General features: G+C 35.3%; 1 protein-coding gene and 1 pseudogene across 1 annotated transcript; both read left to right on the top strand.

Annotated features, from left to right (window-relative positions):
- Positions 1–3,181: 3,181 nt before the first annotated feature.
- LOC136419070 (uncharacterized) lies at positions 3,182–5,838 on the top strand. Its single transcript, XM_066405238.1, has 2 exons — positions 3,182–3,269; positions 4,910–5,838. The coding sequence occupies exons 1-2, from the start codon at positions 3,182–3,184 to the stop codon at positions 5,182–5,184; spliced, it is 363 nt and encodes a 120-aa protein (XP_066261335.1). The 3' UTR covers positions 5,185–5,838.
- A 2,204-nt stretch (positions 5,839–8,042) lies between these two features.
- LOC136419069 (laminin subunit gamma-1-like) lies at positions 8,043–23,930 on the top strand (annotated as a pseudogene).
- The last annotated feature ends 737 nt before the right edge of the window (positions 23,931–24,667 follow it).

The following is a 24,667-nucleotide window of genomic DNA, read 5'->3' as shown; positions in this document are numbered from 1 at the left end:
AGCAAAGGAAAATAGACTTTTCGAAATAATATAACAGGAGCCCACTACAATAATTGAACATTTGGAAACTCAGTTTAATTCGCGAAAGCTCAGATCAAACAAGTACAAAACTGCAATTTTCTCAAAAACGGTGAGAGATAGCGACTTGTAATAAGAGGACCTTTTATGCGTAAAATAGTTCAAATAACTATTATTTAAAGTTAAACTTGCTGATTGATGGCACACAAAAAGTTAGATCTCAAAATACCCTGCGTCCCACCCAAAACGCACACTACTGACGTATTTGGTAACAAATGAATATCACCATCAAATTTAGTATAAAATTTTATGTAGGTATACCAACTTCCGTTTAATTATCTTTAACGGTTCTACAAGTATTCTAAATAATAAATTTATCAAGGAGTGTCTTCGAAGGACTCTAGTTCCGTTACTGTACATTTTTGATTTATCACTATTTTGTTCATTGGTCTTATTTTGACAAGTTTACTACGCCTGTAAAGTATTTACACCTAATTTCAGGACACCCCGTATAGTCAGTGTTTTGTTAACGTTATATCTCAACAGGAAGGTCCCAAATTGAAAAATTTCATAGGAAAATCCCCCCCTAAAATAGCTGGTAGAATACATTGTTAAAACAATTGACCATTATTCCGAAACACCCTGTATACTACGTATGTTACTTAATCAGTAACTTTGCATAGATTTGTCAATTTTAAGGAACTACCGGCCCTACTAGACCCCCTAAAAATATTTTCTAGAGATTTCTTAGAGTCACTTCAGTAATAAAAATTTTTGTCGGAACTTAGTACTTGCTCCACTTACCGAAATACAGCCGCTGTCCATCGAAAACCGGACAGGCTGTATATGCTGCAGCATCTGATATTAATAATAACACTTTCTTACCATGTTTATCTGACCATAAAGATGATAAAGAATCATTTACAAAGCAAGCAATAGAAGCAAAGTTTGTCTGTTGTAGTTGTTTGCATGCAACTAATAGGTGTACAAAAAGAAACCGAGCAATGAAGTTATATGCAATAAAAAAACATACTTAGACACGTTCAATTCGCCTGCAATTGTAAGCAGGTATTGTTAATTTATGACTTTTTATATGATAAAAGTTTCAGTTGTTTAGGAGCTGTAGTTCAGTGCACAAAACGTAAATGGAGACATGGATATTTCCAAGCAATGTTTGAGAATATCAATGTTGTTCTGTTTTAAACTGAACAAAAATGCTGCTGAAACAACAGAAATAGTTAATTCGGCTTGGGGAGATAATTCTGTTGGTGCATCAACTATTAGGAGATGGTTTAAGAAGTTTCATGAGGAAAATTTTTGTCTTGAGGACGATCCACGTGCGGGTGTCGAAAAAAAGTTTCAAGACGAAGGACTGCAAACTTTACTGGATGAAAATCCATGCCAAACTGAAAAACAACTTGCAGAGCAGTTAGGAGTAACTCAACAAGCAGTTTTCAGTTCGATTGCATGGAATGGGAAAAATTCAAAAAGCAGGAAAGTGGGTTCCTCATGAGCTAACCGAAGACAATAAAAATCGAAGAGTTGACATCTGCATGAACTTGCTTTCTCGGTATAAAAGGAAGAATTTTCTGCATAATATTATTACGGGAGATGAAAAGTGTGGATTTTGTATGACAATCCTAAGCGCAGAAAAACATGGGTTGACCCAGGCCAGCCATCCACATCAGTTGCAAAACCGAACATTCATGCCAAGAAAATCTTACTGTGTGTCTGGTGGGATTGTAAAGGAGTCATTTACTATGAGCTTCTGGAACCCGGTCAAACTGTTACAGCTGACCGTTATCAGGCCCAAATGATCAAATTAAGCGATGCTCTGGAGGAAAAAAGACCATTTACGGGCCAAGGAAGTCGGAAAGTGATATTGCCGCATGATAATGCTCGTCCGCATACAGCTAAACCGACCCAGGAACTCATCTTCTCGTTAGGCTGGGAAATGCTCCAGCATGCGGCGTATTGTCCAGACTTGGCTCCTTCCGACTTCCACTTGTTCAGATCCATGCAGTCTCATTTAGCTGACCAACGATTCTTGAATGTTGAAGATATTCGAAAATGGCTTGATAACTATTTTTCGACGAAACCACTAAGCTTTTATCACGAGGGCATCCATCGTCTACCCAGTAAATGGCAAAAGACCATAGACAGTTATGGAAATTATTTTGATTACTAATATTTTCAATAACTACGTTTTTAACCCATTTTGTCCCAGTGGTGCATTATCGAACCACACATTTTATGATTTTTTTTTGCTAAATCCAATATATATTCTTTCATATCTATTTAGAAATTTTATTACTATTAGATTATAGAACTTAATATCGTACATACTGTTGATTTTTGTTTTAAAACAAAAAAATTATGACATCTTAAAGTCATGGAAAACGCTGCATAATTTTGTGTCAAATGTTGAAGTGATTCAAATATAGTAAGGTAATTTATTTTTGCAAAGTATAATCATTTTTGATAAGTCTATAATATGTAGATTACATAGTAGAAAAAGTGCATTTGAATTGTCATATAAATTATCACTTATTTTGTGTAAATAATACCGGTGCCTAAACGCACCACTGGTTTTATCTATGAAATAAAATCAAGTTATTGCAATTTTCGAAAAGTGTGTGCATTCAGAGTGAATAGTCGCCGATTAGTGTATTGTTTAGTATTCATTTGTTTCTTGTGTTGGGAAAATACCCAACACTATTCTAGAATAAATAAACCCATCTATCTGCCCAATTTATTGCTCAGACTAAATAATGTCATTACTCACAAAATCTACCCAAATTATTGCTTAGACTAAATAAGGTAATTACCGATAATGTTGATATAGGCATAAATTTCCAATCAATTTATAGGTTTGAAAACTGATCCTCATGAGAAAATCATTTGGATTTTTATTGACTCAATACTCTTTTTTGTGGCTATGATCTCACGATGAAGAAAAAACGAATTAGTTGGTTTGAGTCTCTCTAAGCGAACAAAACTCACATCTCTCTATAACCCAGGTGCCTATTAGAATTTCAGTAACTATACAGTGTAGTTTTGTTGAGTGACCGTGTATTCATCCAGTGTTTTTTTTGCATCGGTTCAGCGCCATATAAGCTGTAGTCCGTTCATTTGATATTTAATTACAATCAAAAAAATCCATATGTCGTTTTCGAAGTATTTTACTCAAAAAGAATTAGAAGCAGCCTTGGAGGAGATCGTGACGGATTTGCAGAATAATGATGAAAGTCGTAAGTATTACTTGTATTTACATATTTTTATATGTACAGTATCGGACAAAATTAGAGCAACTCTGTAAAATTGGTCTTAATTAAAAATATGTTTTCTGAAAATCAGATTTTTAATTATAAATGTAATATGAAAGATATTTTAGAACTGATACATATAAATCAAAAGTTAATAACAATCCTTAAGGAAAAAATCAAAATAAACATATATTCTTTAAATTAAACCACGACAAAATTAAAGCAACTGAATAATTATTTACAATAATACGCTTTTAAATTATCACAAAACGGCTTTAAATTAATATTTAGTCCAGTACCCTTTATTCTGAATGACTTCTTCACATCTTCTGGGCATAGAAGAAATAAGATTGGTTATTATATGTGGATCAATAGACTTCCAAGCTTTTTCAATTTCTTGAAATAATAAATCTTGATTCGATGTATTTTTTTCTCGAATTTTGTTGTCTACAATCTCCCACAGGTTCTCAATAGGATTAAGGTCTGGTGACTGGGCTGGCCACTTCATTGTTTCTATTTTATTTTGCGCAAACCAAGCCTTAATGATTTTCGCCGTGTGTTTCGGATCGTTGTCGTGTTGGAAAATAAATTTTAATGGTAGTTCCCATTCGGCATAAGGCAACATAATATTTTCCAAAATGTTTTGGTAGACGAATCTATCCATTTTGCCCGTAATTTTATAAATTGGACCAGTCCCAATAGCGGAGAAGCAACCCCAAACCATAATGTTCCCCCCTCCATGTTTAATTGTAGTGTTTACGTATTTTGTGTTGAGCCTCTGTCCATCTGGACGACGTACCCATTGAGCTCCATCACTTCCATATAAGCAAAACTTCGATTCATCTGAAAACAGAACTCTTTTCCATTGTTGCGGTGTCCAATCTTTATGATATGTTGCAAATAACATCCTATCATCTCTATTTTTTTTTGAAAGTTTGGGTTTTTTGGCTGGTCTTCTTCCTTTTAAACCCCCTTCCACTAACCGACGTTGTACTGTCCGAAATGACAGGTTTTCCTCCCCTACTTCTGATATTAGCTGGCGAGCGGACATTTTAGGATTATTTTTACTTAGCCTTATAAGGCGGCGATCTAATTTTTTTGAAGTTTTTCTTTTCCGACCACCACGTTTCAAGTTTGTTATCGTTCCTCGCTGGTTATATTGTTTGATGGTTTTTGAAACCACATCTTTTCTGATGCCAAACACTTCAGATATTACTTTTTGTGATTTACCACTTTGATAGGCTGTAATAATTTTTTGTTTAAGGTCAACGGAATAATGAACACCTCGAGGCATATTTGCAACTATTACTCCGAAGATAAATCGAACAATAATGAAAAATGAACAAAATCTAAAACGAGTTGCTCTTATTTTGTCGCAAACAAATTTAGTGCATTCCATTTATTGTTATTTTTTTGTATTAAAAATTCTTTTAAACATTTGTATTCCATGTAAAAAAGGGTAAACCACTATAGATTTAACAATAATAATAAAAGAATTTATTTTGGCGAAAATAATCTAAAAATAGATTAGAATTTTAAAAGTTGCTCTAATTTTGTCCGATACTGTATATATTAGATGCAATATGGTAATATTCAGTTTTTTGCGAATTTAAGCTAAAAGTAAGAAAAGATAATATTTTCAGAACTTATTGACGCTGTTTATATTCCACCCGACGTGGATACTTTGACCGATGAGGAAAATATAAACGATGAAAATAATCTACAAGAGTTTGAGGAACCAACTGATATAGTTGGAACTTTCGAATTGCATCTACCGGAATATACAAATCAGTCGTGTACGAATCAGTCCTGTACTTTGTTGACCAATGAAGCTCAATGGGATTCATCGGATGATGAAACTTTGGGAGTCCAAAAGGAGACGTTTGCTTTCGGCAAATGAAAGGCTTGCTTCTACAGTCAAATGGAGGAAAGGTCAGATTGAATATACTCACGCACCTATATCTGATGAATTTCAATCACGCGAGAAACTAAAAAATAAGCTCTCGGGGAAAACTCCCCTTGAAATATTTTTTATGTTTTTTGATGACGAAGTGATTGACTTGGTTTTAAATTTTTCGGTAAAATATGCTCAAGACAATAACCGCCATGAATTTTTATTATCAAAAAACGAATTTTTAAATTTTATAGGAATTTTACTTTTTTCTGGTTACCATTCATTACCACATATTCAACATTATTGGTCTACTGATGACCGTCTGTTACCAGTGGTGCGTTAATGCACCATGAAATATTATGCTGTTTTTTATATGAAATAAAGTTTTATGTACAAAATAATTCAATTTTAGTTATTTTATGTAAGATTGTAACATTATGGTATAAATTTTCGTTAAAATTATTAGTAGTATCCTTATGTGTCCCAAAACAGTATTTCATATATATTCCCAATGGTTCGTTTACGCACCAGTATTTTTTTTTGTACATAATTTTTTTCTAGTTTTTTTGACATATGTAATGTATTCTTAAATGTAACAAAATAAATATTTACAAACAAAAAATTCGTTTTGTTTAATTTTTCGATGCTTGGGACAAGATGGGTTAATGAAGCTTAATTTCGCCAAAAAATGCTCAGTTTCTTTTTGTACACCTATTAAATATGGTACTACAGGTTCTCTTTCTGTCATTTTTCCTACAGAGTGGCAATGTATATAACAGTACTGTCCGTAGTCTCGTCAACTGAAATCCATATGTGGTCTTTATCAATATTTTCTATAATTTTTTGCATTTTTAATTCATACAGTTTTGGTAAATAATTTTTTCAAACAGTAGGTTCACTCGGAATTGTTTTTTTTATTTATTTTCCCAAAAAAACCTCTCCAAACATTATTATGGAGGCAACGCTTTGGCAAATTTATGGCCACCATAGCTTGGCACGAATCCAAATTAAGTTTTTTTTTATCCTCTTCACTATGATCTTTTTGATTAGGCGTTTCTCGTTATCTTTGGTGGCGTTTTATTTGTACATGCTGCTGTAATTGGGATTTCCCTTTAGCTGCCACTTTTTAACATAATATATAAATAATCAATTATTAATCATTTATTCATAGTAGTTTCACTGTGACATGCATATAAATCTCTTACCTGTATATTTCATACATTTCAATTTACGTGTTCTCCATCAAAACCGACACATTTCTCAGTTGTTGTTTTTAGCCACATGTGAATCAACTTACTCTTTTTATCAACTTTCGACATTTTGCAAAAATATAGTAATTGTTTGATAGGATACACTCAATATTCTCTATAAGAATAAAAATCACCATCAACGTCGAGTACTTCTATCGCAAGAAAAACAACAAAAAACATTATTAACAAAATTCCAAGTAAATATCTCATGCTTATATGCAAAAATATGAAAGTGCATGCAAATATGCAAAATATCCAAAATCTAAAGTATTGCATTTTGATCCCTATAAGATAAAACAAATTTTGGTACAATCCTCACCTTTGTATTCATTACTGCCAAAAATATGCAGTTGCATAAAAATCCATTTTCTAATAATTATAAAAGTATATGTTTCTAGGAAGAATGCTAATAAAATAATAAAAAATATTCAAATATGTATTTGATATAATGCTCTTTAATAAATTTAATAATTAAATAATTAATAATTTTCATAATTAATAATTTAATAAATATTGCTTTTTGTTCCAATGTAAAAACACAATTTATAGGACTCAGAAAAGTTTAACTAACTAACACACAAGTCTGTGGAGTTTTGGAAAAGGCTATTTTTAAGGAGATTAAGTTGATTCATTTATATTAGAGATTACACAAAACATATCAAAGACATACGGGTTCAATTCAAATAATTCCATGGCCTACTATAATATAGAATTGAATTTTTTACTTAAACAACGAAAATTACGTCAAAAAATAACAACAAAATTTGATATAAACATATATCGAGAAATGTTTCATTAACGAGCTATGGTTTTTAAAGCACGGACTGATGATGGTTATTTTGAATTTTTTTCAAAACTGAAACTTATTTGAAAACTTACTTTAAAAATGCGTCTTTTCAGTTCCTTGTTTTTTTTTTTTTTTGTTTAATCGTTTTGATATGGTTAATAGATTATCGATTTAGAAATCATTTGTATTTGTCATGCAATGCAACATTCAAATTCATTTTATTCGAAAACGAAGCGTTCCATTAATGCGAACCAAGAGTACTTTTTTTTTCTGGAAATGTACGTAGCAACTAAAAAATCGAGCACATAAAAAAATGTAACATTCTTTAATTTCGACAACCCCCGTGCAACACGCCTCTGACGGAATATTTCCGTTCGGCCACAACTGTCAATTAAGGTTTAAAAAGTATAAAATCATATCAAATTTCATAAAGTTATCTTGCACCGTTTTGGAAATATTTCGAAATAACCATAATCAGAGTTACCTCTTTAAAGCATCATAGCTCGTTAAGGAAGCATTTTTCGAGATGTGTTTGTTTAAATTTTTGTGTTATTTTTATCTTAATTCTATTTAATTTATTATGTTTTATTTTATTATTAATTTTGGAACACCCTGTATAATCACTGTAATATTTTCGATATGGCCGCGCAATCTTACAGCATAAATAGATACTATATAAGAATAACATCCCTACATTACAGTTTCCTTCATCGATCAATAATGAAGTTCTGGTAAACGATACGCGCAGCTTATTTTGGCATTTCACATTCAACAATCAAACCTAACTTTTTATTAGCTGGTCTAACGTGATATTTATTCACACCATTATGACAAAAAGTTAGTATAACAGACACGTTTTAAAGACATAATAACCTTTTCGTTTTCAGTGAACGACATCGTAGAACAGTGGAAAAAATTCCACCTAACTAAGCTACAGAAAATGCCTTACAGATGTATGTTAGAAACCTCCTATGGACTAAGAATTCCCGAAGCCATTTTAACCATAATTACGACCGAAGGAGAACGAAGATTGGAGATTTCAGATCCCGTAGGCGTAACAAAATCTATTTTATTTTTCGACCAGCTAAATGGATTTAGCCCGAATGTACGACGAGGAACTATACAATTAGGATATGGAGAAGAAAATCTCATTTTCACGCTTACCTTTTCCTCACAAGCCTTTTACAATAGTGTTTTAGACCAATTAAACATTTTTTTAAGGTAATAAAATGTTGCAACGTGATTGTAACTACATTTTATATACAGTACATCTAAAAAGAATCTTCTGACTTTTTGTATGAAATATGCACACTAATTATTTAATTTTACTTCAGGGAAATTGGTAACATGCCTACACCCCCAAGCAGTAGTTCTGATAGTAATAGTTCTGACACCAGCACCTCTTCAAATGAAGAAGTGTAAAGTCTCATTTACATAAAACTTACAATTAGTGGCGTAGGTATTGCAATGCTTACCATAGTGTAAAAGTTTATACCAGTATACCAGTATAAACTTTTATACTATGGTTAGCGTTTCAATACCAATGCCACTAAGTTCTATGTAAATGAGACTTTACATGTAATGTTCCAAGGGTTGATGTTGCAAATCTAGAGGTAAGTATCAAAGAAAGTAATAAGTATGAGGAAGAAAACCTTTTTTCTATGTTGTTCCAAGAAAATAGAATTTTCCTCCTGGGGGAGTATTTTCCTCCTTATCTATAATAACTACACAGAATATTTGTCACAACAGTCTTTTGTCCATCTTCCTTAAAATCTGTCTCTCAGTGGATTTATAAGAGTGTTATATTACATTGGGTGTAATTGACATTTATATTCAGAGTGAAATATAGGAATTCATGATTTTTCCCATCAGTTCTAAACTTTTTTAAATCTCTTTAGCACCATGCATTTAACACTGCTTGGTATTTATAGCTTATTTTCCTCAAAATCCATTCAAACTTCTACTGCTAAAGCATCTACTGCTAGTTTGGGAAAATTCCAACACAAACTTCCCAAAGAAAAAGAAACTAAAAGTGTGGCTGCCATCACCTGCCATACCTCTAAGAAGTAAAAGCTGGGAAGCAGCGTCGCACGGAAAAAACCACCACCTCCTCCTCGAAGTAATACCTAATGGTGGTCCCCGAGGGGGGGAACAACGGAGAAGAGAGGACAGGGGGTTTAGTCGGTCGGCGTTCCCTGGATTGGGATGTCAACCCGACATAAAGTGGGCAAATTAGATCGCCTCGTGCGAGGCCCATGATGTCTGCTTACAGATTCTCCTTAACCTCTATAAAAAAAAAGAAGCGGAAACCATCTCCAATGACTGGCGCCTTGGAAATATGAGAGAACCTCGATATTGTTGACGCGATACTAAATAAAAAACCATTGCTGAGCATTGAAAAAATCTTCAACCAGCTCCAAAGCAGCTAAATTGATTTCAATGAAAGTGCCCAGGTAAGAGCAAAGGGGACAATAAGGGTAAAAGTAAAAATAACCAAAAGGAACTAAAGGGATGAGAGCAGGCGGGAAGAGAGGTGGACACAGGAAGAGACGCTAGATAAGTGTTTGATGACATTTATTAGGGAAGATGGAGTATTTAAGAGTGATCCCAACCTAAATTCTGCTGTCTGGGCACTGTTAAATAAACCAATATACCCACTCCAGGTAGTGGCTTTGCAGCCATATAAGTTCTCTTGTTGGGCGACCAATTGAGTATGTAATGGTCCTCATTGGTCAGTTCACCTTGACCCTGTGGGCAAATCCATCAAAATTAAAAATCTTTACAGGTTTAAAACGAACTTTCCTCCATCTTGTGAGCAGATTCTTTAACCGCTTTTTTTTCCCCGACTGCATTCACAGGAAAAGGCGTTTCGATTCTTTACTGTGGGATCGTCCGATTTCATTTTCACCAATTTATTACATCGGTCTTTGATATGCAGATAAAACGATTTGCAAGAAATGCAATTCTTATGTAGATTTCTTAATTTCGGTTTTTTATTAGTGTTTGGTAGAAACGTAATTGTGGCATTTTAAGCAGTAATTCTTTTTAGTGCGCAATGATGCTACATGGGAATTTAAGGAGTAGCCTGAAAACGGGATCCATATAGGAATGAAGTAAACTGATTGAAACTTTAGGCCCACTGTTGTAGATCGAGTTTTAGTGAGCATTCAATCTTAGAATAGAAGCCAGGCCAAAGACAGAATTTTCACTTCTTGCATTCCAAACTTCTCATTGACCTCCCACAAGTTAAAAGGTATAATAAAAGGAAAAAAAGTAATTCTGTCTTACACCGTATGTTTAGGAAACATCCTATGTAAGTGTAAACCCTCACAAGACACGCTCTTCATTAACGAAATGTTATACAAATGTTCTAAAGTAGGTATACCTACATATAACAATTTTAGAAATACAAATACCTACTTGATAAATTCCATACCTTTTTAACGCCCGTAATTTCCACGAGGGTTACTCAAAAACTGAATCTCATCGGAAAATTTCAGAATAAACGTTTAAATTTTAACTCCGAGAACTCAGGAGTTTACGTTTCATTATCCTCAAATTTTCGGGATAACTGTGCGGAATATCGGGGTCCCGGAATTATGTTCCCAAACTGTAATTCAGAAATAGTTTCTGGTAAATAGTAGACGTAAAAATATACAAAAAAATCTTAACTCTGCAGACCACCCATAATGTATCTAATCATGGACCACTTGTAGTTTCCATCGATTACTAATGGAAAGATAATTTAATCAGCTCAATTAGAGTTATTCTTGTTGTACCGTGACAAATCCGAGGCAAAATAAAAAACTTCCATGCTTTAGATAACCACCATCCACATAAATATAAAGTTTTATTCGAACTTTGGATTCAACGTCACCTTAACCAGGTACGAGATGTGCCGTACACCTCAGTTAAGAATCAATTTACCGAGGAATCGATAAAGAGAAGATGCCCATTTACCTCGATATTTGCATCTGAATAATACATGTTAAAACAGACTCCAACGAGACCATTTTATCGCATATGGAATTTCAATATTAGAATAAGAGAGGTGAATAAAATTATGCCATCATACGTACATAGGAGAACAAGATATTTGCTTTTATTTGAACTAGAAACGATGGCTTCGTTAAATATCTGTTATTAAATGTTGTTCCCTTTAAACAACCATGCTTTTTTTGATTAATTACTATTAGTCAGCGACTCGATAAATTATCTGCTAAGCCACTTGTTTACACGCGAAGCCTGATTGCTTGTAATTACTCAAATTCCAGGTGATAATTATGACATAAAGGCATTTATTTTATTACAGAATGCAACTGTAAGGATTATTCTACGAGGTGCATGTGCGATATAAAGCTCTACAAAATCACCAGAATTGCGAGAGATGTAGACCAAACAATTACATGAGGGATGATGGTTATTGCACTGCATGTAACTGCGATGAACTTTGATCTTTATTTCAAAAATGTAATTCTGAAGGCAAATGTCAATGCAAAATTGGGGTGACTGGGGAGAAGTGCAATAGGTAAGTGTAACCTTTTAAGTTCGTACTCAGAGTTTAAAATATTATCTCATATCTGATATTTTGTAATAAGGACTCACACGCTCACGTTTAAATAAGTTTTTGAACATTTCCGTGAATGAGTTATTTGATCAACTTATGATGGAATAAGATATTCTCTGATGAATCTTTGCTTAATTTCCTAGAATTTCAGACTTTCGAAGCCAGAATTACTCGCTTAAAACCAGTGATGTAATAAACTGTGTGATTGAGACGTATTTCTATTTTATTAGGCAATCTTCAAAGTCCTTTTTTAGTTAGTTCAGGTTAGTTCAGGTTAGTTGCAGTTTCCTTCAAATTGACGAAATATGTTTTATAATGATTTCGGATTTCCTGGATAGTGGATTCAGATCATTCATACTGGTATTGTTGTAAAAAGAATTTGGGGTTTTGATAAAGGTCCTTGACTCTTCGAGTCAGTGAAAAAGTGTCACTTGGGGGGTTTGAGACAGAAATTTATCTTCGAGTCATGTTAATTGTAAACCGGTCTATCTCCAAAACGGTTATTTCTATAGACATTTTCCAAGAGTACTCTTTTTCAATGGAAGTAGATGTACCATAAGCCTATTAATAGAAAGTGGCATACAGTGTAGTACAAAAAGGTTAGGGCCAATTAAAATGTGATGGAACCCTGTATGTGGCACCCTGTATGTGGCATCTTCTATCAATAGCAAAAAAAGGCAATATTTGGATTTTGTGTCATTGAACGAAGTTACGTCTTAATTCAATTATTGCCTATAAGTTGTAGTTAGAGTGAAATCAATACACTCGGATTTTTCTCCAATAATTAGCTTCGGTAGGTGCGTGGATCGTAAATTAACGGTTACCTATACCGAGGTTTATTATCTTAAGACTGGCGCCATACGTGTTCAAAATGTAAGCCCATATATGGGCGTGCCGAAATCGCCTTATAATCTGTGGGATTTTTTTTCAACTTTACTTCCTTATCCGATATTTTAAAATATCGAAACTCCCTATAAATAAGATCAAGACGGTGTACTTTATTCCATAAAAAAATAAATCACTGGTGAGTAGCTCAAGCGTTAACTTTAACAAATTGAAAAAAAAAATCCTACAAAACGCATTTCACATAATTAATATTAAGAAGTACTCTGAACTCACTCTCAGAGGATTCATAATAATTGAGCTCGTTAAGAGTTCATTAATACAAAGTAAATTGCAACCTGGCGATTAGCAATTGCCTCTACCTAAGATGGCCGCCCCATAAGACTAGTAGGTACGTGTTATGACCTTTAATGTCAATAATTATCCAGCTTGAAACAGCTTTGCCACGTGTCTTTCGATTTACAGGAAACTAGTACGAGCACATTCTATTGTATTAAATCTAAATTGACGAGATATCGACTAATTTAAGAAAATAGAACAATGTTTCCTTTTGCAGATGTGCAGAAAACCATTATGATTTTTCCAAATCCGCATATAAGAGTCGTGGATGTTGGACCGCTAGATCTGCATTCAATACTTCTAGATGCATTTCTGGCACTGGAGTGTGTCAGTATAAGGAAAACGTGGAAGGGAGGCAATATAAGGAAACTGGATTTTTCAATTTACACAGCGATAACGAATTTGGAGTAACACCTTGTTTTTGTTATGGGCACTCTTCTGAATGCAAATCGGCACCAGGTTAATCAAAACTTACCAGAAAATTTACGCTGTACCTATACATAAAAAAATGAAATCAGAAAAGAGAAAAACTCCATTATCTTCACAAAATCGATAAACGCACAAAGTACAGAAGAAGCTTAGACGAATTTACCACTGTCCGCCACATTCATGACGGCACAACAAAATGCATGACTTGTGATGACGAACCACCTGCCTGCTCTAAAATCCACTAAAGCGCGTCTTTACTTCTTCCTCAGGTTATTTCCGATATCTTATCGATTCCACGTTTGCAAGAGGTCCGGAAAAGTGGAAGTCTGAAGATGAGCAGCATCGTCCTCACCAAATCAAATACGAAGCTATTAGTTAAAGCATTGGCATGCATTCTAATGGGGATGAATCTCTTTATTTGATAACACCCGATAGGTAAATTCTCAATTGACTAATACATAGATTTCCCTTATATTCAATTCATTAGATTCCTTGGAGATCAACGTACAGCCTACAATCAACTACTAGATTTTTTTTAAGACTAGGGGATGGTCGTGCGGTATCCACTGCTACGGATATTATATTAGAAAGTGGGAACTTATCAATAACAAACATCATATTTGGTCAGGGCAACAAGGTTCCTACCGTTGAGGTACCTACCTGCAGTATACTGCGTAGAAAAGAAATGTTGAAGAATATTAATTTTAGACCCCGAACTATAAGTTCAGACTGCACGAGCATCCAGACTATGGATGCCAGTCTCGCCTCACTTCCAGATCATTTATCTCTCTTTTATCAGACTTGGCTACGATCAAAGTTAAGGGCACCTACGCCCCGAAGGGAGTGGGAGTTCTGGATGATTTCAAATTAGAAACTGCTTCCATAGGAGTTGCTGGGAAGGCTGCTTTGTGGATCGAGCTATGCTCATGTTCAGCAGGTATCAAAGAACTGTTAAAAGTTTTCAAAATAGTTAGCTTTTTCTAGGATATGTTGGGCAGTTCTGTAAATCACGTAAGTCTGGACACAGGCGTATTCCAGCCATCGGGGGTCCTTTTATGAACTGCATTCTATGCAACTGTAATAATCATGCAAGTATTTGCGATTCTGAAACTGGAAAGTGCATTCGCCAGTACAATACCAGTGGGGCAAATTGCGTATTGTACACACGTGGGTTTTATGGCAACGCTTTGCTTGGCTGGTTAGTAGATCTAGGATGTCCATTATTCATCAGTAAGTGATTTTATTACCATAGGAAATTCCACTGATTGTCAGCCTTGCGGATGTCCAGACGGTGGCGCCTGCATCCAGATAGGAGACAACACTACAACGTGCACAGAGAGCCCTTTAGGGTACTCTGGGTTTAAGTGCGACGTGTGCTCAGTTGGGTTCTATGGGGATCCAACTGGGAAGTTTGGGGTACCCACCATTTGTCAGCAATGTGCACGTAATCAAAACATTGATTTAAATGCCATTGGGAATTGCAATACTACCACCGAGGAGTGTTCGAGGTGTGTCTATAACACTGGAGGATCGAGATGTGAGTCCTGTTTACCTGGCGAGGTAGGCCCTTAAATTACAGAGTTTTCTCTATCCTTAAGGACCTTAAGTAACCCTAAGAATTTATCAGTCGGCACAGAGGTATGGCAAAATGATTATTCTTAATGTCCGTAACATCCACATTCGCCTGCAAATCTGCTACGGAAATTCCCGTATGTCGCACGAAAATCGGATAAGTCCTAAATGGGCATGCTATTATTCAGCCTACTTTTCTGTTTGTGTTATATATATATACAGGGTGTTCCGTGAAGAATGCGCCAAAAAGGAATCTTATAATCTAGACATTAAAATAATAAGATTTAACCCAACTTGCCTCATGAAAATGTTATTCGTTTAGGATATACAGGGCGTTAAAGTTAATTTTTGTATTTGAATTTCTTTAAGTAAATCGAATAGTTTTGAAGATATCTTGTTCAAATTTTGAATCTATGTTTTTTTTAAGACCGGTAAAATGAATATTTCATGAAATTTGGGTTTCGAAAAAGAGGGCGCTAGTTGCAGCCTATAGGGCGCACATTTATGTCCATATTTTTTTACAAATGCAATAATTGTGATTTTAAGAGGTATTTTTGATAGATCTACAATTTCTAAAGATAAAAGGTATACCTCATTTATTTCGCTAATCCAAGCCATTTTCGAAATATGGCGAATTTAAATTTCCATAACGTGTCTAAGTAAGTGCTCGATATTAAGTAAAAACAATTTATTAATAACAATTATTAATTTATTGAAACAGTATATTTTATTTTAGCAAGTGTGCAAAATGTCCACCATTTACTTGAATGCATTTTCGTACTCCTTTTATTAAGTGTTGTCTTATTCTAAATAAATAACCGTCACTATTTTTAATCGCTGTGGCGGCATCCTGGATGCGTTGAAATAATTGGTCACGCGTATTTATCTCTGTATCATAAACTAAGGATTTCATGTATCCCCTTAACGAGAAATCCATTGGGTTGAGGTCGGGACTACGAGCTGGCCAAGGTACATCACTTCCTCGTCCAAACCATCCATTAGGAAATTGTCTATTCAAAAAATTACGAACTACAATGGGGTAATGTGGACGAGCGCCATCATGCATAAAGATGATATTTTGTCTTAACTTCAGCGGTACGTCTTCAAGTAAATTTCCTAATTCAGTTCTTAAAAACTCTAAATATTGTTCTGCATTAAGCCTTGCAGGTAATTGAACAGGTCCAATTATGAAATCGTCCAAAATTCCACACCACATATTAATAGAAAATTCTTATTGAAAGTGATTTTTTGGGGGTTTTCTGCAACGTGAACTAACAATTGAATAATAAATAAAACTCAATATTTAGAGTTTTTAAGAACTGAATTAGGAAATTTACTTGAAGACGTACCGCTGAAGTTAAGACAAAATATCATCTTTATGCATGATGGCGCTCCTCCACATTACCCCATTGTAGTTCGTAATTTTTTGAATAGACAATTTCCTAATGGATGGTTTGGACGAGGAAGTGATGTACCTTGGCCAGCTCGTAGTCCCGACCTCAACCCAATGGATTTCTCGTTATGGGGATACATGAAATCCTTAGTTTATGATACAGAGATAAATACGCGTGACCAATTATTTCAACGCATCCAGGATGCCGCCACAGCGATTAAAAATAGTGACGGTTATTTATTTAGAATAAGACAACACTTAATAAAAGGAGTACGAAAATGCATTCAAGTAAATGGTGGACATTTTTCACACTTGCTAAAATAAAATATACTGTTTCAATAAATTAATAATTGTTATTAATAATTTGTTTTTACTTAATATCGAGCACTTACTTAGACACGTTATGGAAATTTAAATTCGCCATATTTCGAAAATGGCTTGGATTAGCGAAATAAATGAGGTATACCTTTTATCTTTAGAAATGATAGATCTATCAAAAATACCTCTTAAAATCACAATTATTGCATTTGTAAAAAAATATGGACATAAATGTGCGCCCTATAGGCTGCAACTAGCGCCCTCTTTTTCGAAACCCAAATTTCATGAAATATTCATTTTACCGGTCTTAAAAAAAACATAGATTCAAAATTTGAACAAGATATCTTCAAAACTATTCGATTTACTTAAAGAAATTCAAATACAAAAATTAACTTTAACGCCCTGTATATCCTAAACGAATAACATTTTCATGAGGCAAATTGGGTTAAATCTTATTATTTTAATGTCTAGATTATAAGATTCCTTTTTGGCGCATTCTTCACGGAACACCCTGTATATATATATATATGTCAGATTAACTTGAGAAGTATTCTCCATTTTGTATTTTGTATATCGTTTTATTTTTATTTAACAGGAAAAAGATAGAAGAGACAGACAAACCAGTTCACTATTCCACGACAGCTCTTCTTCCCATCAATCTATTCACTGCCCGTTCTTTTTCCCTCCTCTCTTAACTTTCCCAGTTCTGGTCAGTCCTTTAGAACCGTGGGAAAAGTACCTGCTAGGCCCTATTACCAAAGAACCAATAATTTAGTGTCACCCAAATAATTAGCACACATGGCCACTTAAGCGCGCCGTGGCAATAGTGACCTCGTTCGACAGTGCTTTATCTTCAGATGGCCCTGCCAGCCTGCCCTTCATCTTATTGTCTATCCTAATGCTACTTTTACACATCTTAAAGACTAATAAATCTCCGACATATATATATATATATATATATATATATATATATATATATTAGGTGTACAACTTTGCTTCCGCCGTTTTTTTTCCGAATTTCGCGATTTTATTGTAAAAAACTAATTATACCTTTAGGATCCAAAGTATTGTCCATCGCTGGCCACTACTTTCTCCCATCTTTCGGGCAGCATACGAATCCCGTGTTGAAAAAATTGGACATCTTTTGAAGCGATCCACGATTCTATCCAATTTCTTACTTCTTCATAAGACCGGAAGTGTTGGTCAGCTAGCCCATGTGCCATGGATCGAAACAAGTGATAATCAGAAGGAGCTAGGTCAGGAGAATATGGCGGGTGGGGTAGGACTTCCCATTTCAATGTTTCCAAGTATTTCTTGACCACTTGCGCAACATGGGGTCGAGCATTATCGTGCTGCAAAATCACTTTATCATGTCTCTCGTTGTATTGCAGCCGTTTCTTTTTCAATGCTCGGCTCAAACGCATTAATTGGGTTCGATAAAGAGCACCTGTGATTGTTTCAGTTGGTTGTAACAGCTCATAATATATTACGCCGAGTTGATCCCACCAAATACAGAGCATGATTTTGGAACCATGAATAGATGGTTTGGCCGTCGACGTGGAAGCATGGCCGGGATATCCCCAAGTCTTTTTGCGTTTGGAATTATCGTAATGAACCCATTTCTCGTCCCCAGTCACAATACGATGCAGAAATCCCTTCCGTCTTTGCCTTGCAAGCAACTGTTCACAAGCGAACAGACGCCTGTCAATATCTCTTGGTTTCAACTCGTACGGCACCCAATATCCTTGCTTCTGAATCATTCCCATGTCTTTGAGGCGTTTTGAGATTGTTTGTTGAGTCACTCCCAATGATTGTGCCAATTCTTGTTGACTTTGACACGAGTCTTCGTCAAGTAATGCTTCCAAGTTCGCATCTTGGAAAACCTTCTTTCTTCCACCGCTATGTTGGTCTTCGACGTGAAAATCACCGTTCTTGAAGCGCTGAAACCACTCACGACATGTCCTTTCACTAATAGTGGCTTCCCCATAAGTATCTGAGAGCATTCGATGAGCCTCAGCAGCAGATTTCTTCATATTGAAGCAGAAAAGTAAAACCTCCCGCAAATGACGAGAATTTGGCTCGTACACTGACATTTTCAATTGCGAATAACTTTATGATGAAGACACAAATAGACTAATATTTTTATGGGGTTATGTTAACAGGTGCCCAAGGCTCCTGCATGCCCACATGGGGTTATTTATTTCGATCATTACTTACCGCTACATACATCTATTCAAAAACGGCGGAAGCAAAGTTGTACACCTAATATATATATATATATATATATATTTTTTTAATTCCTAGTTCTTGCTTCTGTTCTAACGTCTGTTGTTTGCGTCTCTTGCTTCTTCTTTCTTATATATTTTGTCTCCTTTTAGGATTCTTCGCAAAATGCTTTAGTCCTCCCTAAAAGACTGACTGAAAAAAGTACCAGTGCTACTCTCCTGAAACCAATGATCTGGACGGCATACCAATCTGCGACCAAACCGTGCTTACCAGTGCAAGAACCACATCGTAGGTAGGTACCAACTGCGACAAGCGCGGTAGTGGCTACTTTAACATTTTTAGCAGTGAAGGCTGCCAAAGCTGCAACTATGACCCTATTGGTTCTTTCAATCGATCATGTGACTTCTACACTGGACAGTGCTACTGCAGACTTGGAGTGACCGGTCATATCTCTATTCTCACAATTTGACGAAAAATAATTGGGAAATTTAAGGTTGCGATATGATCATTGTGAGGTCAGAAAATATGGATTCTCAATCGATGGTTGCAAAGAGTGCAAATGTGACAAAATTGGATCTAGAGACCTGCAATGCGATGCTTCTGCACAGTGTCCTTGTCTGGATAACGTTGAAGGTCGCAAACGTGCCAGATGCAAGGAAAATAAGTATAACAGGCAAAAAGGATGCATAGGTAAGATTGTAATGCTTCTAGAACCTTTTAGGCTTGTATTTTTTTGCATCTAGATTGCCTAGACTGCTATAACCTCGTCTAAGATGCCTACAAGAACCATATAAGCAAACTTGATAGGTTGAACGAAATTCTCAATGAGGTAGAAAATCAGCCCACTTTAATCGATGATGAAGAATTCCTAAATGAACTAGGGAAACTGGAGATTGAGATTGATGAGTTTCACGACCGGGTCAATGCTTCTACTCGGGAGAATGATGTTTTTGAAGCAGGTATGAAGTTAATCTTTCAAAGCTGGTTTTCCCATAATAACCATTTAGGAGGTGCTCAGCATGCTGGAGAGGGAAACAGACGTAGGCCGAACGTTGGAGGAAATGTGTTCACTACTAATGAGAGATCCAAAAAGACAACATGAGGAGTGTTTGATTGAGGTAGAAGAGAAACTAATCAAAATAGAGGACAATTTTGAGCTGCAGGCTAAAAAAGGCGTTTGAGGCTGCGTTGGAGAGGTTATGTCTTACCCTGAAGAAATATTCTTGTTGACGCGAGGAACTACTTAAGGTCCTACCCAACAGTAGTGGCTACCTTAATTGGTACCCACGAAAGTAATCCACTTTCGCTGGGGGAATTTTTCTAATCGTCGAAGGACCAGACGGACTACCGTCATTTATTGAAGAAGGATTCAAGGGGTTCTGAAGAGTACACAAACACTGTAACTCCTTACAACACTATTTAATATGTACACTTAAGTTTTACGGCTGATATTGATATTGCTTACTCATTAAGATATACCAGATTGGAAGGTTGGGAAGAAAAGGGGGTGAGATGTGTGGCCGCGTTGTGTCACACTCGACGACTCGGAGAGAGTGCTAAACTCTAGTTGTTGGGAGAATTTCTCTTCTTCCGAGAATTCTCTCTCTAAAGTTTAGTGGTCGTCACCAATTGGTAGAAAAGATACCACCGTAAGTGGTATCGACCAATCATGAGACAAGAACCACCCTCTGCCTCGTGAGAACCTTTTTTCTGGGCGAAATTAGAGCGTACAGATTGGTTTATTGCAGCCTCTTGACTCTTTATTTTCAATGTCTTTGGTTATAAATCAGAAGTGCAATAATCCAACTGTACTGCTCACATTGGTGGAACCGTCGATCGGCACGTAGTGGTAGATCGCGAAATACACGTAAATGCCTTTTACTGCCCCATTGTTAGGGGGCGGCATTGGTCCAATCTACCACTTCAAAGGGACGGCGTTTGATGTTTAGATTTCCCAGCATTCCGGTTTCAACACATTTATTTTTTTTTAATTTGTTGGGATGACGAATCGGAGGAATAAATATGTTGGGGTGTTCCCCAACACAGGGTGTTCCAATTCAATGTGCTATTATTGCTATCTCTTAAACGGGAAGAGTTACAGGGTCGGTTAAATTGGAAGAAATGTGCCAAATTTAATACTCTTCTAAGAACCGAAAACAATGTTGCCGGATGATTTTTAGTTTTTGAGTTGTGAGTGTGAAAAAACTAAAATTAGCTCGAATTTAATTTTCTAAATGAATCGATAACTAAAGGTCTTTCATCAAAACGTTTGATAGAAGAACTTCGTAGTTTTCTTACGTTTACAAACCAGTAAATTTCAAAATTTTAAATGTTCCTTAGCTTTTGAGATAATGAGACAACAACTTAAGTTTTTGAAATACGGTGTACCGTGCACGTTTCGGCGGTTTTTTAAAGTTCTTAATAACCCCCTTACAACGGTGTATCACAAGATAGAATGTTTTATGTCTTAGTTTAAAAGAAGTAATTCTGCATTTTTCTCTCAATAAGCTAGGCGGCTCAATAATCGTATTGCTTGATTGACAATTAATTTGCCTGTATAACATTTTTGAGGCATAATAATTGCATTTTTTGCTTGGCACTCCAAGACCGGCCTAGCCTTTTTTTTTTAATTTAAGCCAGCGATAAAGTTACCTTAATTGAAAAAAGGCAATGTGATTACGTACCGTAATATTCAACTCACGAATAATTTCGGAAATATTATGGCCTTGTTGATGTAATAGTACTACATTATTTTTAATATAATCGCTTAGATTTGGTGGCATTGTAGCCGAACGATGAACTGAGAAAATACCCAAAAATAAAATTGTCTCAATGAATTGGGTCAGCAATACATGTTTTTGTGCAAAATATTGATGTATATACACAAAAAGGGGAATCCAACAAAAAGTAATCTAGGTCAAGTGTGACAAAAAAAGGTATTCGACCCACAGTACCGCAAGCGATTTTGATTTGAAATTGGTCGACCACTTTTGTGGCCGATAGTACTATCAGCAGGACGGAGCTCCCGCACATTCTGCTCAACAGGTTAAGCAACATTTAGACGAAACGTTTCCTGGACGTTGGGTTGGTCGTGGTGGCCCTATTAGTTGGCCTCCAAGGTCTCCAGACCTCACACCACTAGACTATTGTTTGTGGGGTTGGTTGAAAACTGAAGTGTACAGAGTAAAAGTGGACACTCAAGATGCACTAATTCAACGCATTAGAAATGCTGCAGCTGCTATTAAAGAAAGACATGAAACAATCAGGAGCGCAACGAATGCTCTTCATAGACGAAGCCGAAAATGTTTAGAAGTTAATGGCAATATTTTTGAACATTTACTATGATATCCAAACGTTAATTTATGGAATTTCTTATGAAATTTAGAAATTTTTAAAATTTTATGTCTTAATTTTATTTACGCCATAACTTGTAAACAAACGAAAATCGGATAACAACATTTGGGTTTTTTTACATTTATTTTTCATATACAACACGCTCATGAAGTTTGGCACGATCCTCCAGACTCACCCTGTATATTGCCATGAAATATACAACCACAGCTTGCAGGACAAAAACTATCTGGCCAAAACAGCTTACATATTGCAATACGCTGACGACACGGCATTGATCGTGCATGACAAAACCGTATTTCTCGTGTAATAGGAAAGATAATGGAGTTAATAAAAAATGAAAATGTTAAAAAAATATAAGGCTAAAGTGTGATTTTAATCCTAACTTGATAATGTAACTGCGAAACTTTATAGGGTGTTACAAATTTTATGGATGAAACACGTTTTAATTGATACACGCAGTATTTATAAAAAAAGAGATTTCTATGCCAATGTAGTTAATACAACAACGTTCTGAGAGAGACAACCTGTCAATTAAAAAAAAAATCATTCAAATTGGACAAGTAGTTTTGACAAAAAATTAATTAAAATTTTTGGTTGCTTTTCGATGGTGGTGCGTTAATTTTTTGAGGAAGTGTATATAATAAACAGAAGTAAATGGATAGAATGACGACTTAACTTACAATAAATTTGTTAAAGTTGTAGGCCTAAATCTTATTACCAAATTTGAGTAATAATTCGTCTCAGGAAATCGACGACGAAAATTTCAACAAATTATACTCAATTTGGAAACATATTCAAAAAGTATTATCCAGTAATTTTGATAATTTTCCGCCAGAATCTCTTGAGAACAGATAAATAAAAGATACAAGTGTTGAAGTAACCTGAACTAACGAGGCGGCTACAGAAGAAGGGTCTAATATCGAACGAAGCAAAACAACTCCAATTCAATTTTCGTCTACTCGATCATCAATCAAAAAAATCACAATTTTCTGCCTCTACTCCTGCACTTATCTCCGATTTAGTCGTAACACCTACAAAAGCGGACGTCCCACTCTAGGAAGTATCGAAGACTAATACAATTCTTTCCCCTTTTCTGATGTGGTGGAATTTTTCGAAACGAAAAAATAAACGACAAACTAACAGAACGCCTTATGCCTTGACATAAGAAAAGTTTCAGTGAATGTTTGAATCCAAACGTGTTTTAGAATGTCAAAAGTTAAATGCAAAAGAAAATAAAAAAAGAAAGTGCAAAGAGAAAAAAAAACAACAAAATGGAGGAAATTAAACTACAAAACAGCAAGGCAAACAGACAGAAATGTGGCAAATGCTCGAAGCTAATAAAGAGGAACGGGTTGACCTGCGATATGTGTCAGAGGAATTTTCATCGTTCATGTATTCCTGTGTCGCATAGAGGGCACATTCCAGATGATAATCATTTGTGTCATTTATGCTACAAGAAAGCACGTGAAGAAAGTGATGAGACAGATTCCGGATAAATTAAACTTTAGGAATTGAATGTCCAATAACTGTATATTTTAATTCGTCCATTAACTATTATAATTTGTCCAATAACTTAACTTTTTAAACATAAAAGTTTAGCGATACCTAAGTTTTTTCTATGTTGTTTTATGTTTTCGATGGTAATATTTCAAACCCATTTCTTTACGTTACTTTTGTACTTTGATGGTATCTATAGTGTAAAAAATAAATTTTTCGCAAGTTATTGAATAAAAAACGTTCCTTAACTATCTAATAACTATACCGTTTACCCTATGTAGTTTTGAGAAAAACTACTTTAACTAAAGAAAAAAATTTAGATACAAAGTGTACTACTTATATAACCAGAACTGTATGTACGGGCTAGGGGGTTCGTTCCTTGGTTGGCGCGGGAAACCACCCTCGTGAATTTATTTTTTACGTGATTACGAGACTCGCCAACAGTGAAACTCGTGAGTATTTACTAACCGTTTACTGCACTAATCAAGTTAACACAATACACGAAATAAAAAAAATACTTAAACATTAAATGAATGTTTCACTCCCGGAGTAATACAAATAATAATTACAAGTCGGAAACAGAAGCAAGGTACAGAATAGAGAAGTTGAGGTACCACCGAGGTTCGGGGTAAACGTGACGAACTTAGTTAAAATAGTGATGGAATAGAATGATCGTCAAATCTACAAATCTTAAATACTGCTTATGAGGGATGGTGCTCATAGGCATACCCCTGTTTATGGCGGCAATTATTGGCCTCTTGGATGTCTAGCGCATTAACGCGTAGCACTAGTTGAACGGCCAATGGAACCTTTATTGGACGTTTCCACAGGGCGGCATGTTAATTGGACCCGGTTTCTAGGGCCGACAATGCTTACAACGGGGAATTCCCAACTCAAACAATGCACATCTCCGG

The sequence above is a fragment of the Euwallacea similis genome, unplaced genomic scaffold, assembly GCF_039881205.1.
Source record: "Euwallacea similis isolate ESF13 unplaced genomic scaffold, ESF131.1 scaffold_65, whole genome shotgun sequence".
Lineage (NCBI taxonomy): Eukaryota > Metazoa > Arthropoda > Insecta > Coleoptera > Curculionidae > Euwallacea > Euwallacea similis.
Note: the sequence above shows the minus strand (reverse complement) of the source record. Positions and strands in the feature narration are given on the sequence as shown.

Coding starts and splice junctions, on each gene's coding strand:
- LOC136419070 (XM_066405238.1), top strand. CDS start 3,182: ATGTCGTTTTCGAAGTATTTTACTCAAAAAGAATTAGAAGCAGCCTTG. Junction 3,270..4,909: donor GCAGAATAATGATGAAAGTC/GTAAGTATTACT, acceptor GCTAAAAGTAAG/AAAAGATAATATTTTCAGAA.